Source organism: Mobula birostris, chromosome 7, assembly GCF_030028105.1.
Source record: "Mobula birostris isolate sMobBir1 chromosome 7, sMobBir1.hap1, whole genome shotgun sequence".
NCBI lineage: Eukaryota > Metazoa > Chordata > Chondrichthyes > Myliobatiformes > Myliobatidae > Mobula > Mobula birostris.
The window spans coordinates 59,606,301-59,625,867 of NC_092376.1; the positions used below are offsets into that span (position 1 = coordinate 59,606,301).

Here is a 19,567-nt window from a genome sequence, read left to right on the forward strand (position 1 = left end):
ATACCAAGCCTCTGACTAGCTGAGGTTGCCACAGTATTAATACTGTGACTTATACATTTATAATGCTCTATGCATGCAAATAATTGCAATACATATGTAATACTGTATTACACCTAACAGAAAATATTTTATATTAACTATTGGGGATAACCTCCTACTCCCACTTGGATGTTCATAGCAAAGGATTCAGTGACTAATGCCACTGAATGTGAAGGGAAGTTGGTTAGATTTTCTCTTAGGTAAAATAAAATACTACAGTGGCTGAAAACCTGAAGTAAATACAGAAAATAAGCAGGATCTGTAAACAAAGAAACAGAATTAATGTTTCAGATTGAAGAGATTTCATTTGCAGTAATCCTCTCTTTCAAACATGGCCATTGCCTAGTTTTTATATAACACGAAACAGTAGGCAGGCATAGAAATTTCAGATCTGGCTGCATTCAGATACAGACTCCTTCTCTAACTGAGGAATTGCAAATGAAATGAACATTATGCAGTTATCTTCAAAGATCCTCACCTCGGACCTAAAGAATTTAAAGAATCTTTGGTCCAGGAAACTAGTATGCAAACTTCTTGCCACAAATTTTCTGGCCCAAGTTACATGATTTACATTAACCACAACCTCCTTCCTTTGAGCTGGACATGACTCTAATCATTGGAATGTTTTCCTGTTGCTTCACAATGTCTTCAATTTACTACAGTTCCTTAATGTCATCGTTATTCAAATGACAATTTGAAATTAAGGGCAATTATTCTTAGCTCACCCTTGAAATTCAGCTCTTTTGCCCAACTTTGGAACCAGATTATAATGAATTCTAAGCCTATATGGTTTTGGTGGTGCCGAAACTATAATCAATGGAAGAGTCACTGAGAAATTCCATCAAAATTGATAGTATGGTCGATGATCTGATTAAAAGCAGCAATTGGCCATGTTGGATTGCTCCTGAATTTTATTGTCACCACGTTCTGGGCAATTGTCCACTTAGTCAGTTAAATTTGAAGAGAAAGGCTCAATTAATTCTCAAGCAGGCACCTTCACACCTCCATATACGTTGCTAGGAAAGTAGCCTTTGCTCCATCCAGAGCAATTGGCTGTTCCCTGTTGCCAGTTGAAGGCAACCTCTGTGACACTGAGAACCTCAGAAAAGGATAAGATGGATCATCTTTGTGTTTGAAAACTCTTCATTCTCATGCATTGCATTCGCATGCTGGGGTCTAATATCATTGACGGTGAGCGTGATCTTGGACCCTCCTCCTCTTGTTCACCACCACTCCCACCAGCGATGATTGGAAGTGGAAGAACTACAGATTTGTTAGCTGACATCCATGAGGCCCAGTGCCGCAGTTTCACCAGGACTGTTCTTCATGTTTAGAAAGGCCTACTGTCATTCCTGGCATGCATCCCTTTGAATCAGAATTGGTTACTGTCTCAATGGTAAGAAGTGGATAAAGATCTGCCATTTCACAAGGGTACAAATTGTTGCATACTGTACACATCTCCTCTACCTTACGGCCAAAATGCCAAATGTTATTTGGGTTCTAGAGTTATTCTGAGTCAATCCCAATTAAGACTTCAGTATACGAAGAGTGAGCCTTTTTCTCAACGACTACGCAGTATTTGCTCTTACCAATACTCTTTTGAAGAGATCCATCTGCGACTGACAGTGTGTGGGCGGCGGGGGGGGGGCGGTGTTTGGAAATACTGTATAAAGCAGTTTTTCCCGGTAGCCACCCAAAATTCAATTCAACTTCCCATTCCCAATAAGACATGTCTGTCTGTGGCCTCTTACTGCCACGATGGGGCCACACTCAGGTTGGAGGAGCAACACCTCACATTCCATATGGGCAGCTTCCAACCTGATGCCAAACACATTGAATTCTCTAATTTCTCACCTTCCCTTTCTTCCATGGTCCACTGTTCTCTCCTGTTAGGATGGCACAGTGGCACAGGGGTTAATGTAATGCTTTACAGCGCCAAAGATCAGAGATCCAGGTTTCAATTCCCGCCACTGTCTGTAAGGTGTTTGTACTTTCTCCAGGTGCTCCACTTTCCTCCCACATCCCAAAAGTGTATGGGCTAGGTTTGGTAAATTGTCGGCATGCTATATCAGTGCTGGAAACTTGGCAATACTTGCCCTCAACATATATACAGACTGTGTTGGTTGTTGACGCAAACATCTCATTTCACTGTTATGTTTCATTGTACATGTGACAAATGAAGCTAACCTCCCTTTAATCCTTCCTTTTCAGCCCTTTACTTCTTCCATCTATCACCTCCCAGCTTGTTACTTTTTACCCCTCTACCTCCCCCCTCACCTGGTCTCACCTATCATCTGCCAGCTTGTACTCCTTCCCCTCCTCCTAACTTCTTATTCTGGCTACTCACCCCTTTCCTTTCTGGTCCTGATGAAGTGTCTCAGCCAGAAATATCAACTGTTTATTCGTTTCCATTGATGTTACAAGTCTTGCTGAATTTCTCCAGCACTTCTTGTGTGTTGCTAATTATTAAAATGTTATTTATTGTGTTTAAACTATATAAAATTCACTATAATAATCAGCTGAACTGGTTTACAAAATATTTTATAGAAAATAGAATATTAACAAAACTAATACAATTAAGGGTTTCTGTCAACACAGTTCGTAAAGCTTTCTCCTGTTTAAACATAACTCCTTGGTGTATGCTAATTTTTGATATATTTCTCTTGCCAATTTTTTTCTCTTCCCTTTAGTTCCTTTGTGAAGTTAACTCAATACTGCTGTATAATTCCACGAGAACTGGCTGTTTTCCAGTGCTACTATTTCCGTATCAGTGTTGGGAAGATACTAACACCGATCCCAATCCATTTCTCACCTAACTTACACACATATCTTAATCATTGTGTAAGGCTCTGGACCCTGGTAAGGCACGGAATCCAGAATAAGTTATTCTGCTCATGTGCCAAAGCAAATGCATCACTACATTTATTAGGCAACTAAGCCCTCAATTCCCTAAAAGTTTATAATACAGACACATTATTATTCAGAAATTGTTCTTACAGAAAACACTGCAAAGATGTGCATTGTCCTTTGAAACTGAAAGTAATATATTTTTAAATAAATATGAAATTAATATGCTGCCATGATGTGATGTAATATTTTATTACATGAAGTGCACTTTAGGACATAAATAATGTGAGCAGGTCAACTGCCTGTCAAGTTTGCTCCATCATTTGTCAAGATCAAGGCCAATCTTCTGCGATTTCCAGCACACACAATTCCTTTAATGCCTAGAAATCTATTGATCTTGGTTTCGAATGAATGCTCTGAACTCTCACATCCTTCCATAAAAGAGAATTTCATGTTTCACCACCCTCTGGAGGAAGAAACTTCTCCTGACCTCAGTCCTAAATAGTTTATACCTTCCCTGCCCCTAGACCCCTCAACCAAGAGAAACAGCCTCCCTTCATCCAGCCTGCAAAGCCATTTACAAATGCGAATTTCAGTAAATCTCATATTCTTCTAAACTCTAAAGAATACAAACCCAGTCTGCTCAGTCTCTCCTCATACAGCAAACCCATAACTCCTGAAATCAGTCTAATAAATCTTTACTGAACTACCCCTATGGCAAGTACATCTTTTCTTAAGGAATGGAGATCAAAACCACATTTTAGGTCCAGCCTCAATGAAGGCCCTATACAAATGCATCATACTTCATTAATCCTGCAATCAAACCTTCTCATAACAAAAGCCATCCTAATCACTTGCTGCACCTGTATGTTGGTTTTCAGTAGTATGTTTCTAAGCACATCCAGGTCTCTTTGAATATCAGCAAAATCCTATCTCTCAGCAATGAGCAAATCCTGTTTCCCTGTTGTGAGCTCTAAAGTGGATAGCCTTTTCCTGATTTGAAATGAGTGGAGAAAGGGATTGCTCTGTGGCATGGACTGAACTGGTCTCCTTCTATGTTGTAAAGAAATATGGGAAAATGATTCTTTGTTGGACCTAGTGGCCACATTTTGCAGCAACTCTCAAAATGACAATAACACTGCAAGAGAAAATATCGCCTTCAAATTCCAAACAAGAGAAAATCTACAGATGCTGGAAATCCAAGCAACACGGGTCTGAAACATCGACTATACTCTTTTCCATAGGTGCTGACTAGCCTGCTGAGTTCCTCCAGCATTTTATGTGTGTAGCCCTCAAATTCCTTGCTTTAGGATCCTCCCAAGCCACTGTGAGAGACGTTTCTGGGATCTCAGAGTAGGTAATACTGCCAGCTAATTACATCAATTTTGCTTGCAAGTTTGGGATAGGCAACCTTCCGCAGGCGCAGGAAGTCATCACCTCTTTAATTTGACAATCAAGGCTCCTCAAAACCCAGGAATGTTCACTGATTGTAAAAACTTATAACATATACCTTCTTTCTAACAAGAAGATGTTCCTTCAGGTTTGCACAAGGATATCATTAAACAGCCACGTTGACTTTATCCTGTGACAGTCCAACCTCTCATCTCTCCATATCTTTTATCAAACTTCCCAACTGGAACGGCAGAGACTAGGAATGCTCCCTTTAAAAATTGGCTGCCGTCATCCATAAGGAAACCAAATAGGCCAGAGTGCACTGTACCCAAACCAAAGACATCTGACAAAGTTAAGTCTCATTGCACAAGCCAGCCTCATTAAGATGCACTCCAGTTACCTTAACGATTCTGGAAGCACTTGTCAGGATCCGCTGAATGGCATTGGTGTGGAGTTTATTTACATACTGATGTACAGTGTGGACAGGTCCTCCCGGCCCTTTGAGCCTCGCCAACCAGCAACCCCCAATTTAACCCTAGCCTAATCATATGGCAATTTACAATGACCAACTAACTGATCAACCGGTATGTCTGCTACACTCCGTAGCAAGAGTTGAACCTATTGGGACACTTATAGGGAAGTACCTCTTCAAATGAGAAAAATAAAGATCAAGAAGATGTTGCAAGCAAAGCAAAAGGAGCAACGCAAATTGAATCCTAGAATGCAGCTACTATTGTAAGGTTCACTGATAATCCATCAGTCCCGACATTTGATATATGGGTGCTAAGTCCTTCTTTCACTCACCACCTTCCATTAACAGATAAAGAAGCATTTCTTGTCCAATCCTTACTTCTTAGCACTAGACTAGAACACCTCAATCCATGTTAAAATGGCCACTTGCACTTATTAGCCAATACCATGCAAGACCAGAACAGATTGTCAACCAGTAATCCCACGATCTTAAGAGATTTGAAACTTAACTCCTTAATGTTGCAGAAAATGCAATGTAGGTGTAAACAAGTGAAATCTTAACTTCCTTATTATGAAGTTCCTTTCTGGTGAACCCATGTGACAACAGCAGAAGTGAAAGCAAGCTGCTCAAATTTCTGCTCTTGACTAACAGCTTCCATAGAGTCATTGAGGTTGCAGCACTAAAGGGGAGAGGGACGGACAACAATTGAGAAATGGAAGTAAGTTTATTACACATCCCACTTGCATACACCAATTCCACCCCCCCCCAACACACACACATACATACCAAAAACCAATAACCCTGTAAACATCAAAAATTTTGTGTCTTCTCAGATTGCAATGAGCTACTGAGAGTTTTGCTGCCGATCAGTATTATGCATAATAGCCAAGGCTAAGTATCACGCAACATATTCAAAGTGGCACTTATGGCGTGCAGGTCCTCCAACAGGGGCTGGACAAATTCATATGCTTGCCATATTCGATGCTGCACAACGGGGTACAGAATTGGAACTTGAGCCAGTCACACTCAAGAGGATGTCTCTTGTCATTCATTAGGTGTGCATGCTGCAGTAGGCTGCTTTTTAGTGAGCCAAACGTTCTTTCTTGCTAGTTAAAAGGCATTCTGGTCATAATGGCCATGAAGTCTTAATAATAATTTATTTTTTATTATTATTATTATTTCGTATTTGCACGGATTGACTTTTTTTGTACATTGGTTGTCAGCCTTTGTGTGCTATTGCTTTTTCATTTATTGTATTGTATTTTTTGTTCTACTGTGGATACCTCAAAGAAAATGAATCTCAGGGTTGTATATGGTGACATATACGTACTTTGATAATAAATTTACTTTGAAGTTTTGAACACAGAATCTGCATCTAGATAAGCAGTGCCTTCCAACATAAACTTCCTTTCACCATCAGCTTTTGCTGACTGTTATATGTGTTACCAGGTCAAAAAAAAACTCTCTTTCCTACCAGATGTAAATATATCAGTTAAAAAAAATACTTTCACCCTTGAGAGTAGGGAAGAATCCCCTGACATTCTCTCTCAAAAGTAAATGGCATCTTCCAAAGAAATATCATCTTTAATGACTTTCTGTATGCGGAATGAAAAGGTTGATGACCCTACGGAGTTTCAGGACACGTTTTAGAAAAGTCAAGGTAGGAATGTTTAAAACTGTCATCATACAAATGATAAATTTTCATATCTCCTTATTACACACGAGGCTATTCAGCCCACAAGTCTATACCAGCTCTCAGTGCACACTGATTGGTCCCATATCTTTATACCTCATCTTCTCCTTCAATTCCACACATTCCATTCTTTCTCACTGATTTTTCTGCTAAATCAGCAAACACATTGATGCTGTTTCCTGCACTCATACAGAACTCAGTAATCTGATTAATTTTATTCTTAATATTTTACGCTGCTCTGACCTTCGGATGAAGCACTGCTGATTCTTTCCTTTCCTTTCCTGAGCTCTCAAGAAAGCTAAATATCATGCAGCCACCTCAAGGACAAGCTAGTGACAAACATACATCACACAGATACAAATGCCAACTGCTGTTTCAGTGATACTCCTCCCACCCTCCTCCTGTAAGGACCCCATTCCACTCCCAGTTCCTCCATCCCTGTTGCAATGTCTATAATGAAGAAATATTGTGCACAGATGTTTCTTCCTTAACCATTGACAGCCGTTAACTGCAACTTATTAATTTTCCTTAACTGCTTCCACCTGCTTTCCTCCTAGACAGAGCAAGCTTAAGGTTCCTATGGTCCTCACCTTCCACACAATGACTCTCCACATTCAATGGACCATCTTTTGCAATAATCACTATTTTCAAAGACGATTACACCAGCAAACACATATACCCCTTCCCTTTCAGTATTTTAAAGGAGCTATTTCCTTTATGACTCCTTAGCCCTGCCTTCCGGATTCAATAGCGAGTTTATACTATTTCAGTTAACTTGCATTTTTGGTCTACATCGGAACTGCTATATGTCATTGATCTGCATTGTTGATTCAATGCTTTACTCTCTCTGTTTGCACAGAGAAGACACTTCCTACAGCCCTGCATTTCACAGCTTTTGCATTCCTTTGTCTTAATGTTTATGCTCTAACTGCCTTCATCTCATAGCTTCTGGATCATTTTTCACTCTCTACCTGCTCTAATTAACCCATCAACTGAATGACTTCTACAACTTATTGCTAAGGATATGGCGTTACCCTATCAGAGCTATCCTCTTCCCCAGCTACTCTTCAACTTTACAAAAACTTGATTTCTCTCTTTCCCAGTTCTGACAAATGTTCTTCATCCTGAACCATTAACTCTCTACTAAATCTCAGCTTACTAGGAAACACATTATATAGAACATAGAACATCGGAATCTACAGCCCACGATGTTGTGCCAACCATGTATCCCACGCTAGAAGCTGCCAAGAATTTCCCTACCGCATAAGCTCCATGCACCTATCTAAGAATCTCTTAAAAGATGCTATTGTATCCGTCTCTACCTCCATTGCCAGCAGTGTATTCCAAGTACCCACCACTCTCTGTGTGAAAAACTTACCTCTGACATCCCCCCTGTACCTACTTCCAAGCACCTTAAAACTATGCCCCCTCGTGTTAGCCATTTCAGCCGTGGGAAAAAGCTTCTGACTATCCACACAATCAATACCCGTTATCATCTTATACACCTCTATCAGGTCACCTCTCATCCTCCGTCACTCCAAGGAGAAAAGGCCAAGTTCACTCAACCTATTCTCATTACAGACATGTAATGTAATTAATTCTGCAGCTAAACAGAGAGTCTGAAAATATATCATAGAAATTTTGGATATCGTCCTTGCCATCAGAGCTATCACACTTCCTGTTGAATAGATTCATGGCAAATTGGCAAGATCACAAACACCAGAGATTCTCTAAAGACACTGAAAATCTTGATTTACACACATTAAATGTTGGATAAATTCAGCAGGTCATGCAGCATCTATGGAGGGAAATGAACGTTTCGGTGGAAACCCTTCATCAGGACTGGAAAGGAAGGGGAAAGATGCCAGAGTAAAATGGTGGGGGGAGGGGAAGGAGTACAATCTGGCAGGTGATAGATGAAACCAGGTGTAGGGATAGGTAGGTGGGCAGTGGAGGGAGAATGAAGTAAGAAGCTGGAATGTGACAGAAGGTGGCAAAGCTGAAGGGCTGAAGAAGAAGAATTTAGGAGCCAAGAGGTAATGTTACAGCTATATAGGACCCTGGTCAGATTCCACTTGGAGTACTGTGCTCAGTTCTGGTCGCCTCACTGCAGGAAGGATGTGAAAACCATTGAAAGGGTGCAGAGGAGATTTACAAGGATGCTGCCTGGATTGGAGAGCATGCCTTATGAGAATAGGTTGAGTGAACTCGGCCTTTTCTTCTTGGAGGGATGGAGAATGAGAAGTGACCTGACAGAGGTGTATAAGATGATGAGAGGCAGTGATCATGTGGATAGTCGGAGGCTTTTTTCCGAGGGCTGAAATGGTTGCCATAAGAGGACACAGGTTTAAGGTGCTGGGGAGTAACTACAGAGGAGATGTCAGGGGTAAGTTTTTTACTCAGAGAGTGGTGAGTGTGTGGAATGGGTTGCCGGCAATGTTGGTGGAGGAAGATACGACAGGGTCTTTTAAGAGAGTTTTGGATAGAGGAGCTTAGAAAAATAGAGTGCTAATGGTAAGCCTAGTAATTTCTAAGGTAGGGACATGTTCGGCACAACTTTGTGGGCCGAAGGGCCTGTATTGTGCTGTAGGTTTTCTATGTTTCTATGTTTTTCTAAGAAGGAATCTGTTAGCAAAGGACAGTGAACCATGAAAGAAAGGGAAGAAAGAGGGGCATGAAAAGGAGATGAGGAGAAGAGAAGGATGAGAGGGGAACCAGAATGGGGAATAGTAAAAAACAGGGTGAGAGAGGGGAGAAAATATCACTGAATATTTCAGGAGTATGCTCTTGGACTCAGTGCCACAAGCAAGTTAAGAATCTAATTAGATCAGGAAAGAAAAATTAGAATTTGTTAATGCTGTGGTAAGCAGACTATGGCAAATTTAATGCGTGAAATTCTGCATCCTCACCTACTTTTGACCACACATTCTCCCAGCCAATGGGCTGCGATGTTAAATTCAGAAACGTTTGTGAGTTTGTATGCTTGCCGACAAGATTAAAGTTTGTGCCTTTTTTTAAATGTCCAAACAACTTTTGAGATGTGGAATGGGCTATAGGGGTTGAATGAGAATAAGCAGGTGATGAAAATAAATATTTGCCAAATTGGGAAAGGAAATCAAGAAACATCCAATGCACACTAACCTATTTTACTAATACAGTACTTAATCAAATGCATCAATAGATTAGTAATGGCAGAACCACTGTTTCATTCAATGTAGTTTTGCCCGGGATACAACAAAAAAAGTGCTGTAAAAACAAATATCTATTAAAAAACAGATTTTGATCAGCATCCCAGATGATGAATCTATTTTCATATTCACAGAGGAAATGAAAATCAGGCTGTATTTACAATATCGGCTACCAGCTGATACTCAGGAAGCAGAGACCAATCAGCTTCTTCCAGTATCTCCATACAAACTTTGGCCAAATTCCGTTAACAAAAATTATTCAGTAAGCTAGAAAATACATTTTAATAAACTAGAAAATACATGTTAAATGGTCTGTTCTCTCCACAATTGTCTATGAATGCCACCTGACTCTCTGGGTTGTTAGGTGATTTTATCCATAAAAGATATTGGAACAACATTTCACATGTCAATCACTAAATTGTGGATCATATTTGCACATTTCCCCCCTTTTCTGCTCAGAAATCAACTGATAACGCAGTGCTGACCTAACTGAAATTAACTAACCTAAAGTAAGCAAACAATTCAGCTGGGATATTCCGTATATGGTGAGTAAAAATACCTCTACCAACCAGTCACTTAGACATATTTGTGTGCCTAACGGCCGGTTCTCACGGTTTCTGCAATCTCTTATTAATAAACAGGATCAACTGTACTGATGGGGGCGGGAGGATAACTTTCAAAGTTGGACAACGGGTGGAGGTATTTTTAAATGGATAGAATAATGTAACAGAATAATAAAATTAAAGTAAGGAAGGATTACAGTGATATACCGATATGGCCACTTCTGCATGGGTATATGGGACTGCAGTTTGTTTTAAAATGATGTTGTTATACATTCATTTTATAGAAGCAAGCTTATAAAAACAGGCGTAAATTTCAAAAGTCAAATGCTGCTGTCAACACAAAGTACGTACTCGAGTAATGATAATGCATTAAATACAAATTTCAGAAATAAAACCATTCACTTTTGCGTGCCGTTAAAATAATTGGAAATATAACACACTTGTCGGTGGTTTGGTTTAGAAATAACGTGAGCTAAATTGTGCTCATTAGATCAGGACATTTAGCGTTTAGTATTCATGGACGTTCAGCCAATTATGAATTATGCGTTGACGAAGTTGTCAAATAGGATTAAACAAGTAATTTTCTCATACCCAACGTTTAAACATTTGAAGTAATCGTACTGCGAGATCACACGAATGCAGCAGATTTTCACTCCATTGATATCCGGCATCACATTAAGCCGCGACACACATCAAAGTTGCTGGTGAACGCAGCAGGCCAGGCAGCATCTGTAGGAAGAGGTGCAGTCGACGTTTCAGGCCGAGACCCTTCGTCAGGGCTAACTGACTTCGTTAGTCCTGACGAAGGGTCTCGGCCTGAAACGTCGACTGCACCTCTTCCTAGAGATGCTGCCTGGCCTCCTGCGTTCACCAGCAACTTTTATGTGTATTGCTTGAATTTCCAGCATCTGCAGAATTCCTGTTGTTTACAGTAAGCCGCGAGTTCTTTTAAAGCCTTTCTATCCAGGCGGCTGATTCTAAAGTTGTTTATCTCTCGGACATTTGCGGAGCAGAAGCCGGCAGTGCGACAGAGGGCGTTCGGGGTGGTTAAGGGAGTGAGTGACTGAGGGTTACCTCCTGCCGTTGCTGACACCCGCCGTGGGTCTCCACCGGGTCCGCTCGCTGCTGCTGTCAGGTGAAGCGATCGGCACTCGGTCACCGGGCACCTTCGGGCTGCCCTGGCTCAGCACCAACCCCGCTCTCCTATCCGGTTTCTTCTCGTTGAATCTCATGTTGTAAACGCATCTCAATGCACAAAACTAAACCTGGGCAGCGAAAACTGTGGGGTCTGCAGACTTCCCAATCAATACAAACACTACTAAACTGCAGTAGCGCTTTTAAAAGGAAACTGATTATATAATCAATGCAGTTCTGTCACTCCTCTTGTCAAGTGATCGAGAAAAACTGACTCTTAACAAAAAGGACAAATAAACAGTAAATAGGTCAGGAGACTTCCCCTTTTGAATTCCACATCAATCGGATTGTAATTTACTTGTGTCCTGTCGGTGAAAGGAAACCTCTATAACTGGAAGAGGAGGAAATGATCCACTGACCTAAATATTTTTCCAAACATCTGTGACCTTTTTTCTGGCTCCTGTGGGAGGAGACAGGCGCGGGTCCAAGGAGCGGAGCCAAGAGATGTCTGCGGCAGGGGGGTGAGGTTCCTGCGGCGGGATAGGCGCCACGCCGGGAACGCCGAGCGGATCGGCTCTCGCACGGACAATATCCGACTCACCGTGGAGGATAATTACTTCGCGAGCAAGGGATAGCGGCGGGGTCTCATTGAGAGATTCGTGTGGCGCGGTGATGGAAGTGTTGGCAGGCAAGGGGTGCACCCTGCTCTTGGTTCACTCCGAGCTGACAGCACATTGACGCTGGCTACACGATTAAGTGCGGGTTTTTTTTTCTCTTTGGAAAGTAGGTCAATAACTTAGATGTTCAGTATTCTTTCGTCATTGTGCTGAAATTAGACACTCGTTATGTAAGATGTTACGACGTTTCGAAATGCGGCCTGAAGTGTCTGGGATCGTGAAGTGTCCGTGCGTGTTCGCTGTACCTGCAGCGAAAGCGGTTTCGGAGTGAACGTGGAGCAGTTGGGTGCATTTACACTGAGAGGCTTATAAAAGTCAACAGCCTAGAATGGACGGCGCCAAAAAAGACGTCATTGTGCAGTAGAAAGTCGCGTTAACGTGGCATTAAACAATTTTGAGTAGTCGTTTTAACACAAGTGATTGACAGTCATAGCACAATTTGATGGGAAATGCTCTGTGTATCATGGCCTGTTTAAATGGTGTTCATGTTCCCCAGACTGTACCAGAAGCGGTGCCGTGCTCAATTTATTTCCGGCGGCACCTTCAGGCACACTAATCTGAGTAATTACAGGTGCCGTTCAACAGTTGAAGCAACTTTTAATTTTACTGAAGATTCGGAAATCGTTACTTAAAGGGCCAATCATCATTGTGCACACACTCGCAGCTTGCTCACGCTGAACCTTGCATCTGAAAACATTTTACTGCAACCTCATCTGGTCTCCAAACCCATTTGTCTGGACACAATTCTCTTCGTGGATTACTGTACATAGGTATGCAATGCTGATTTCTATTCGCTCTCAGGGATCAAGTCAATCTCACTCTCAACTTCCCATCCTTAGAAGCATCAGCTGGTATCTCACACTTTGCAGACCTCTGCTGCATGAGGAAGCTCGTTGGCAGTTTTACTCCACAAGACCAGAGTTTATCTCCTTCACCTCAGAGGAACGGGCAGACTGCATGCAGGCATTTGTCTGCATTGCAGATCTCCGCAAAAATAAAGGCATTCAGAAACTGCATCCATGTGCTCAGAGAGACCGCTCTGGCAACTTCCTGCCAGGAACAGCCAACTGCAGCTCTGGAAGATCAATGCTAGGGTAGCTGACATTCTAAAGATGCCCTGTATTTAAATGAAAACTGACCACTTCTATTACAAACTTTTATCCGAAGAGGGTTGACACCTTTGTAGGGGAGTGTTGCTAAAATAAAGATACAATATCTATAAACATTGAAAAATATTTCTAATTATTTTGGTTAACAACCACCTGAAGAGGAGGGGTTTAATAGGAGTCACTCATTTTTGATGCACCCTAACCCTTTGAATGAAGAATAAAAAGGGAAGGCAAGTCCATTTTAATTCAGATTTGTTAATTATTTACACAGTTTTATGTGTTTTTAGAAAGTTTCTTTAAATAAGTTAATTTCTTCTTTTGAAATACTCACTTTAACGGAATGTTATATATCTTTGGATGTCAGAGATATTTAAAACATCTTTCAAAAAAGACTGTTGGACGTGCCGGGATAAGACTTTGCTGTTGTTAAATCGTCCTGGTTTGTTTCAGTGTGAGGGTTCTTCAGTGCTCCAGTGAAAGGATTGCCTCTGCTCAGGCCATGCCGGGAGCAGGACTCTGCACCCCTGCAGACAAGATGCAGTTAAGTGCTGGTGAGGTGTAACTGCAGAACGTGACATAAACATCCAGAGAAGGCACCGTGTGTGTTGGAGAAGGAATGTGTACATTGCTGGTATTCATTTTGTAATTTATTGTAGTCCTGAGTAATGTGCACTTCCTTTTTGGAGATTTGATCCATTCTGAAGTGGATGCATTTATTTGGAGATGATTTACTTTAACCTGGTCTTTTTATTCCCATGGACATAAGGGGGGAAAAAATAAAGATGTTCAATATTTTAGGATAGATAAACAATTAAGGATTACTTTCTTATTTGGAGCAGGAGGATTTATTGGAGGTGGTCCAGAAGGGCAGTTTTAAACAGAAAAAAAATAACCATTTATATCTGAAGATCTTGCACGAGTTGTGTTTGTTCTGTGTAAGTGTGGCAGACCTCCGTTGCATCTCCAGGACTGACTTAGCCATCTTTGCAAGATCTTTGGATTGTGAAGTTACGCAGTAATTGCCGATTTAGCATATTTTGTTTTCCAGGTCTTCAATTTCTGTAAATACTTCATTCCTGTTACTCTATCTTCCGCTAATTTCTGTTTTACAAACAGTAAAATCTAGGTGTTTGATATTTGCCATCAAAATTTCCTTTATACAGTTTACATGATTTAAGTATCTACTTCAAGATGGCTGACAACACCTTTGCTTTCTACTTTGTTTAGCTTAGGGAGTTTAGTTGAGTTTGGTGAAGTGCAAGTAAAGGTAAAAGGGATCATTAAGATAAATTGTGATTAGTTCTGTTCAGAGTCTGTGCAACGACAGAAATATGTCCTTATTTTGTACAGATCTTTAACTGCTGAGGTAGCCACAATAAAGAACTTGCGTGATATGGTTTGGGTGGATCAAACGGATATTTTAAATATCACTTTTTTGTGTTCTTATAAAATGCACATGAAAAAAAATTATTAATGGCAGCTACATTCAAATTGTTGCTATATACCAACAAAAAAAAATCACAGGTAATTTTAATTATTTGGATACAAGTCCTGAATTAAAACAGGATTCACCAGCTCAATGTGACATAGTCTACAGTGAATGACTAACCTAAAAGAGTTTTCTTTCACCATTGTACCATGAATACACCACAAGAATCAGCCTGAAACTGACATGTGTGAAATATAACCTAAACAAGTAGGTAATGGAATTCCAAGTTTCAGTTCAATTTGAGGCAAAATTATACTGTTTGAAACAATATGCCATGTATGCATAAATTTTCTTTAATTAAAAACAACTGTAAGTCCTGAAGAAAGGTCTCAGCCCAAAATGTTGATCATTTATTCATTTCCATAGATACTATCTGACTTGCTGAGTTCCTCCAGCATTTTGTTTGAATTGGTAAATTCTGAACCATTTTTTGGTTGTATAGAGATGTAGCTGGAAACTCCAGTGCACTTTAGCAATAGCACTGACAAATTGAAACTTAATCCTCAGGTGTATTCTCACTACATCAGAATTACTAACTGTGGGATACATTTACACTTGAACATACTTCAACCTGTTCTCATCCCTCAAGCACTACCGTAGATGAGGGCCTTGGATAGACAACATTGATGTCACTGAGGGGAAGAGATTTCAGCTTGGCACTTTTATAATGGGAAAGGCAACATATTGACAGTACATACAGTATGGTAGTGAGGTGAATCATGCAACCAACTCATAGGGAGGCTAAGGTGGATCAGCCTGGAGTTTGGGAAATGTCTGGGGGTGGGGTAGTCACTTAGAGAGTGTGGTGAGATCAGGGAGGTTAGCGGCACCATTTGGAGAGTGTGAGATATCGAGGAGACTGACAGCAGCATCAGGAAAGAGTTGTCAGTGGCAGCCGAAAAGGTGGATTGCAGAGACCAATTCTTCACTTTAACGTATTGACTGCTTTCATCAAGTGCTTTCTTGACTGAAGTTGCCTGATTAACATAACGTGGGGAAAAGAAATTCTTTATCAGTCATGATTACTTGAAAGAATTTGGAAACATTGAAGCTCTTTGCACTTGTGAATTGGTGTATTTTTGTGCAGATCTCCTTAGGTTGGGCATGTGGCCAAGTGGTTAAGGCATTCATCTAGTGATCAGAAGGTCGCTAGTTCGAGCCTCAGCTGTGGCAGCATGTTTGTGTCCTTGAGCAAGGCGCTTAATCACGCATTGCTCTAGCGTCTGTGTGAGGAGTGGCGCCCCACACAGACTTCCAATCTGCGCCTTGTAAGGCATGAAAATGCCTGATGCAGGCCTCTCATGGTCTGAGTCGACGTTCCCCCTTCCTTAGGTTGAAACACAACACAATATGCAAACAAAAATATTTAAAGGATTCGTTGCAGGATTGAAAAGTAAAACTAAACTTTCTTAGGCACATGGGTAACTTCAAAGTCTAAAAAAAACAAAGCAACATAAGTTTGATTGTAAACCTAATCCCTTAATAACAAACATTTTGAAATTATATGGATGTTGTAGTTCCAAATCCATCAGGTAGCAGCTGGAGAACAAATGGAGAAGCTTTCATGTTTGTGGATTTTCTGAAAGTTGGCAGGAAATTATCAGTAAGTGGGTCTAAGGGAAAGTTTTGCCTATTCAGAGCCAAATTACTGCCTCATTTATAGAACCAGTCAAACGAAAGAAAAAATAATTTCACAGTATATTATTGTGATAGCTTTTGATGACAGAAAAGTATATTAGCGTATCAAACCAGAAGCTATTTTCATATGATGAGCAGAACTGCAAAAATCTATTTATCATTTCCCTGCTAGAGAGGGTAAAAGATTCTGGAGGCACAAGAGCCTGCTACTATTGGAATCTGGAGCAAAGGACAAACTACTGGGCGTAAATATTTCAGGTCAGAATCCTACATTGTCACAATGGTGGGAGCAATGTGAGCAAGGGTGGACCCAAATGCAAGACACATCTTGTGAGGTTACTTAGATTTAGTTTATTGTTCGATACCAGGAGAGCAAGGCAGGAGCAGGAAATAGCGAACTGGACAAGGACTCAGGACTACAACTAGGCTGGGACCAAGGGTCTAGGCTTGGACTCGGAATTGGCTCCCAGAACTAGAGGAGAAATGAAGAGGCTAGGGTATGGACTCCGAGCCAGAGACTGGGCTAGGACCCAGTACCTGGGTCTTGCCTCGGGCTCGGACCCCAGAACCAGGCAAAGACATGACATGGGCTAGGGAGAGGAGGAACATGGGAACACAGAGCCTCGGTCTCAGGGAGCAGGTACATGGAACCATGGACACACACACAGAACACAGAGTCGGGACCCCTCCTTGGGTACAGGACATAGGGCCGGGACTCACACACAGAACAGAGAGCCGGGACCCCTCCTTGGGTACAGGACATAGGGCTGGGACTCATGACCCTCCGCGGGGCAATGGCAAGACGGCCTGACTTACCCCACAGAGGCGAGGACAAGACGAGACAAGACATGACTCCCCGCAGGGCAACAGCAAGACGGCCAGACTTACCCCATGGAGGCGAGGACAAGACGAGACAAGACACGACTCTCCGCGGGGCAATGGCAAGACGGCCAGACTTACCCCACTTAGGCAAGGACAAGACGAGACCAGACATGACCCCCCGCGGGGCAATGGCAAGACGGCCAGACTTACCCCACAGAGGCGAGGACCAGACAAGGCAAGACATGACCCCCCGCAGGGCAATGGCAAGATGGCCTGACTTACCCCACAGAGTCAAGGACAGGACAAGACCAACACTAAAGCACATCAGACAGTACCTATCTAGCTCCGGCGATAGAACTAGACTGAAGTGCAGGCGGGGGCTGCAGACGAGGGCTAGAGGCGAGAAGAGCAGAGAAGGGATTCAGACAAGGGGGTAGGACAGGAATCACAGACCGCCAGGGCCAGGACTTGACTTGGAACTGGGAAGCCGCCAGGGCCAGGACTTGACTTGGTGCTTGAATGCCGCCTGGGACAGGACTTGACTTGGTGCTTGAATGTCACCAGGGACAGGACTCGACTTAGTGCTTGAATGCCGCCAGGGCCAGGACTTGACTTGGAGCCTCCGGATAGTGCCGAGCTCTCGACTCGACCCGGGAACAGTAGACAGCGGATCTTGATTCCCTCCGGCGGGTTAACTGATGGACCCACCTTGATGAGGAAACTTTGCAGGCTCGCTTCGGCAAGGTAATTAGACTGGGTTGCTCCAGTGAGGAAGGGCAAATTACCGGCACTCGCTTTGGCATAGACTAGGCTTGCTCCGGCCAGATGACATTGGCACACCGTGACTTTGCAGATGCTCCTGCGCCCAACGGCTGAAAGCCAGAGACTATAAACTACCGGTTCAGCTGAGTGTTAATTGCCTCTAATCACCAAAGTCAAGGGACACGGGAAAACAGGGAATCAACGGTCCGGATCGTAACATAAACAAGCTAAATTTAAAGGGACCCCGATCCGGACCATGACATATATCAGGACAGTGACTAGGGCCTCAGTGCTGGGAATGTTCATCTGGGAGATGAAATGCTTGTCCTTCATAGAATATGGAAGATTTTGTGGGACTATCTTGGTGCTACGTTTACAATGTCTTGACGTGCATGTTCTAAGTCATCCAGGTCTCTGAAGCACGTAGGAGGACAGGAGTTACCGCTGCCAGTCAGGCCAGGTCTTTTGTACCAGGTCTGAATTCAAATACCCTTTGTCTCATACAACCCAAGGCCACTTGCTGAAAGTAGCCAGAGGAGTGAGGGGAAGATGTATAAAACTGAGATCTGCACTGTCAGTTTTGAGCCCAGAACCTTGATCTTGATGCAGAAATGTTATCCTGAAAATCAATTCTCTGCTTTTCTTTTCACAGATACAGACTGATATCCTGAATGTTTCCAGTGTGTTCGGCTTTTATTTCAGATTTGTAGCATTTTCAGACGTTTTATTTTCATCATTTGAGCACAGTAATCACATGGCTGCAGTAAAATTTTGAACTAAATTGTGTAGAAAACTTTCAGGATTTCTTTTATAGATGATTAATTAATATTTTACATATTGTGCATCTTCAAATTTAATATTAATTTGGCAGAAATGCTTCAGTCCTCAATATGCTCAACACCTTTTATGCATGATTTGAAAGGGAGAATGACATTATGTCTTTATTAATCCCCACAGCATCTGGCGGATCTCTGTCTCGGAAGCCGATGTTAGAACATCCTTCAAAGTGTTGAACCTGTGCAAACTGTCAGGCTCCGGCTACGTAACTAGCAGGGCACTGAAAACCCGCAAAGTGTTCAAGGAGATCTTCAACATCTCACTGCTGCAGCTAGAGGTTCTCACCTGCTTCAAAAGGGCAACAATCATACTGGTTCCTAGGGGTGGCACAGAAGCCTTGGAGTTAACCTGACACTTTACAGTGCCGGTGATCCAGCCACTGCCTGTAACGAGTCTGTAACATTCTCCCCATGACTGCATGCTCCAGTTACCTCTTATATCCCAAAAACTGCTGTCTGAGCAAGGACCCGGACCACTGCAATTTGCCTACCACTGCAACAGGTCTACAATAGGTGCTGAATCCTCTCTGCTTTGGAGCACCTAGACAACAGCACAACATATGCCAAGCTGCTGTTTATTAATTACAGCTCAGCCTTCAACACCATCATCCCCTCAGTACCAGTTAACAGGTTTCAAAACCTGAGCTTCTATACCTTCCTCGGTAGCTGAACCCTCGACTTCATTATTGGGAGACCACAGTTAGTGTGGATGGGTAATATCTCCTCCTCACTGGCAATCAACATGGGCACACCTCAAGGACATGTGCTTATCACACTGCTCTCCTGTCTCCCTACATGCACGACTGTGTGGCTAAGCACAGCACAAATGGCATCTGGTTCCTTAAGGTTGTCATAGCTGGGGGAGAGGGTGGTGGTAGTGGGGATAATCTCCCTCTACCTATTAAA

At 42.2% G+C, this 19,567-nt stretch overlaps 2 protein-coding genes across 5 annotated transcripts in view; both read right to left on the minus strand.

Moving 5' to 3' along the window:
• Positions 1-11,792, minus strand: part of LOC140200242 (neuronal PAS domain-containing protein 2-like) — a 112,537-nt gene extending 100,745 nt beyond the window's left edge. For 3 of the 4 annotated variants that reach the window (XM_072263261.1, XM_072263262.1, XM_072263260.1), the window contains exon 1: positions 11,269-11,792. In XM_072263261.1, the coding sequence (XP_072119362.1) occupies positions 11,269-11,426 (158 nt within the window). In that variant the 5' untranslated portion in view covers positions 11,427-11,792. The remainder of the gene's footprint in view (positions 1-11,268) is intronic. The other variant, XM_072263263.1, reaches the window with a different exon arrangement.
• The window catches only part of rpl31 (ribosomal protein L31), a 179,165-nt gene that overhangs the window by 109,836 nt on the left and 49,762 nt on the right, over positions 1-19,567 (minus strand). The gene's annotated exons all lie outside the window — the stretch shown is intronic.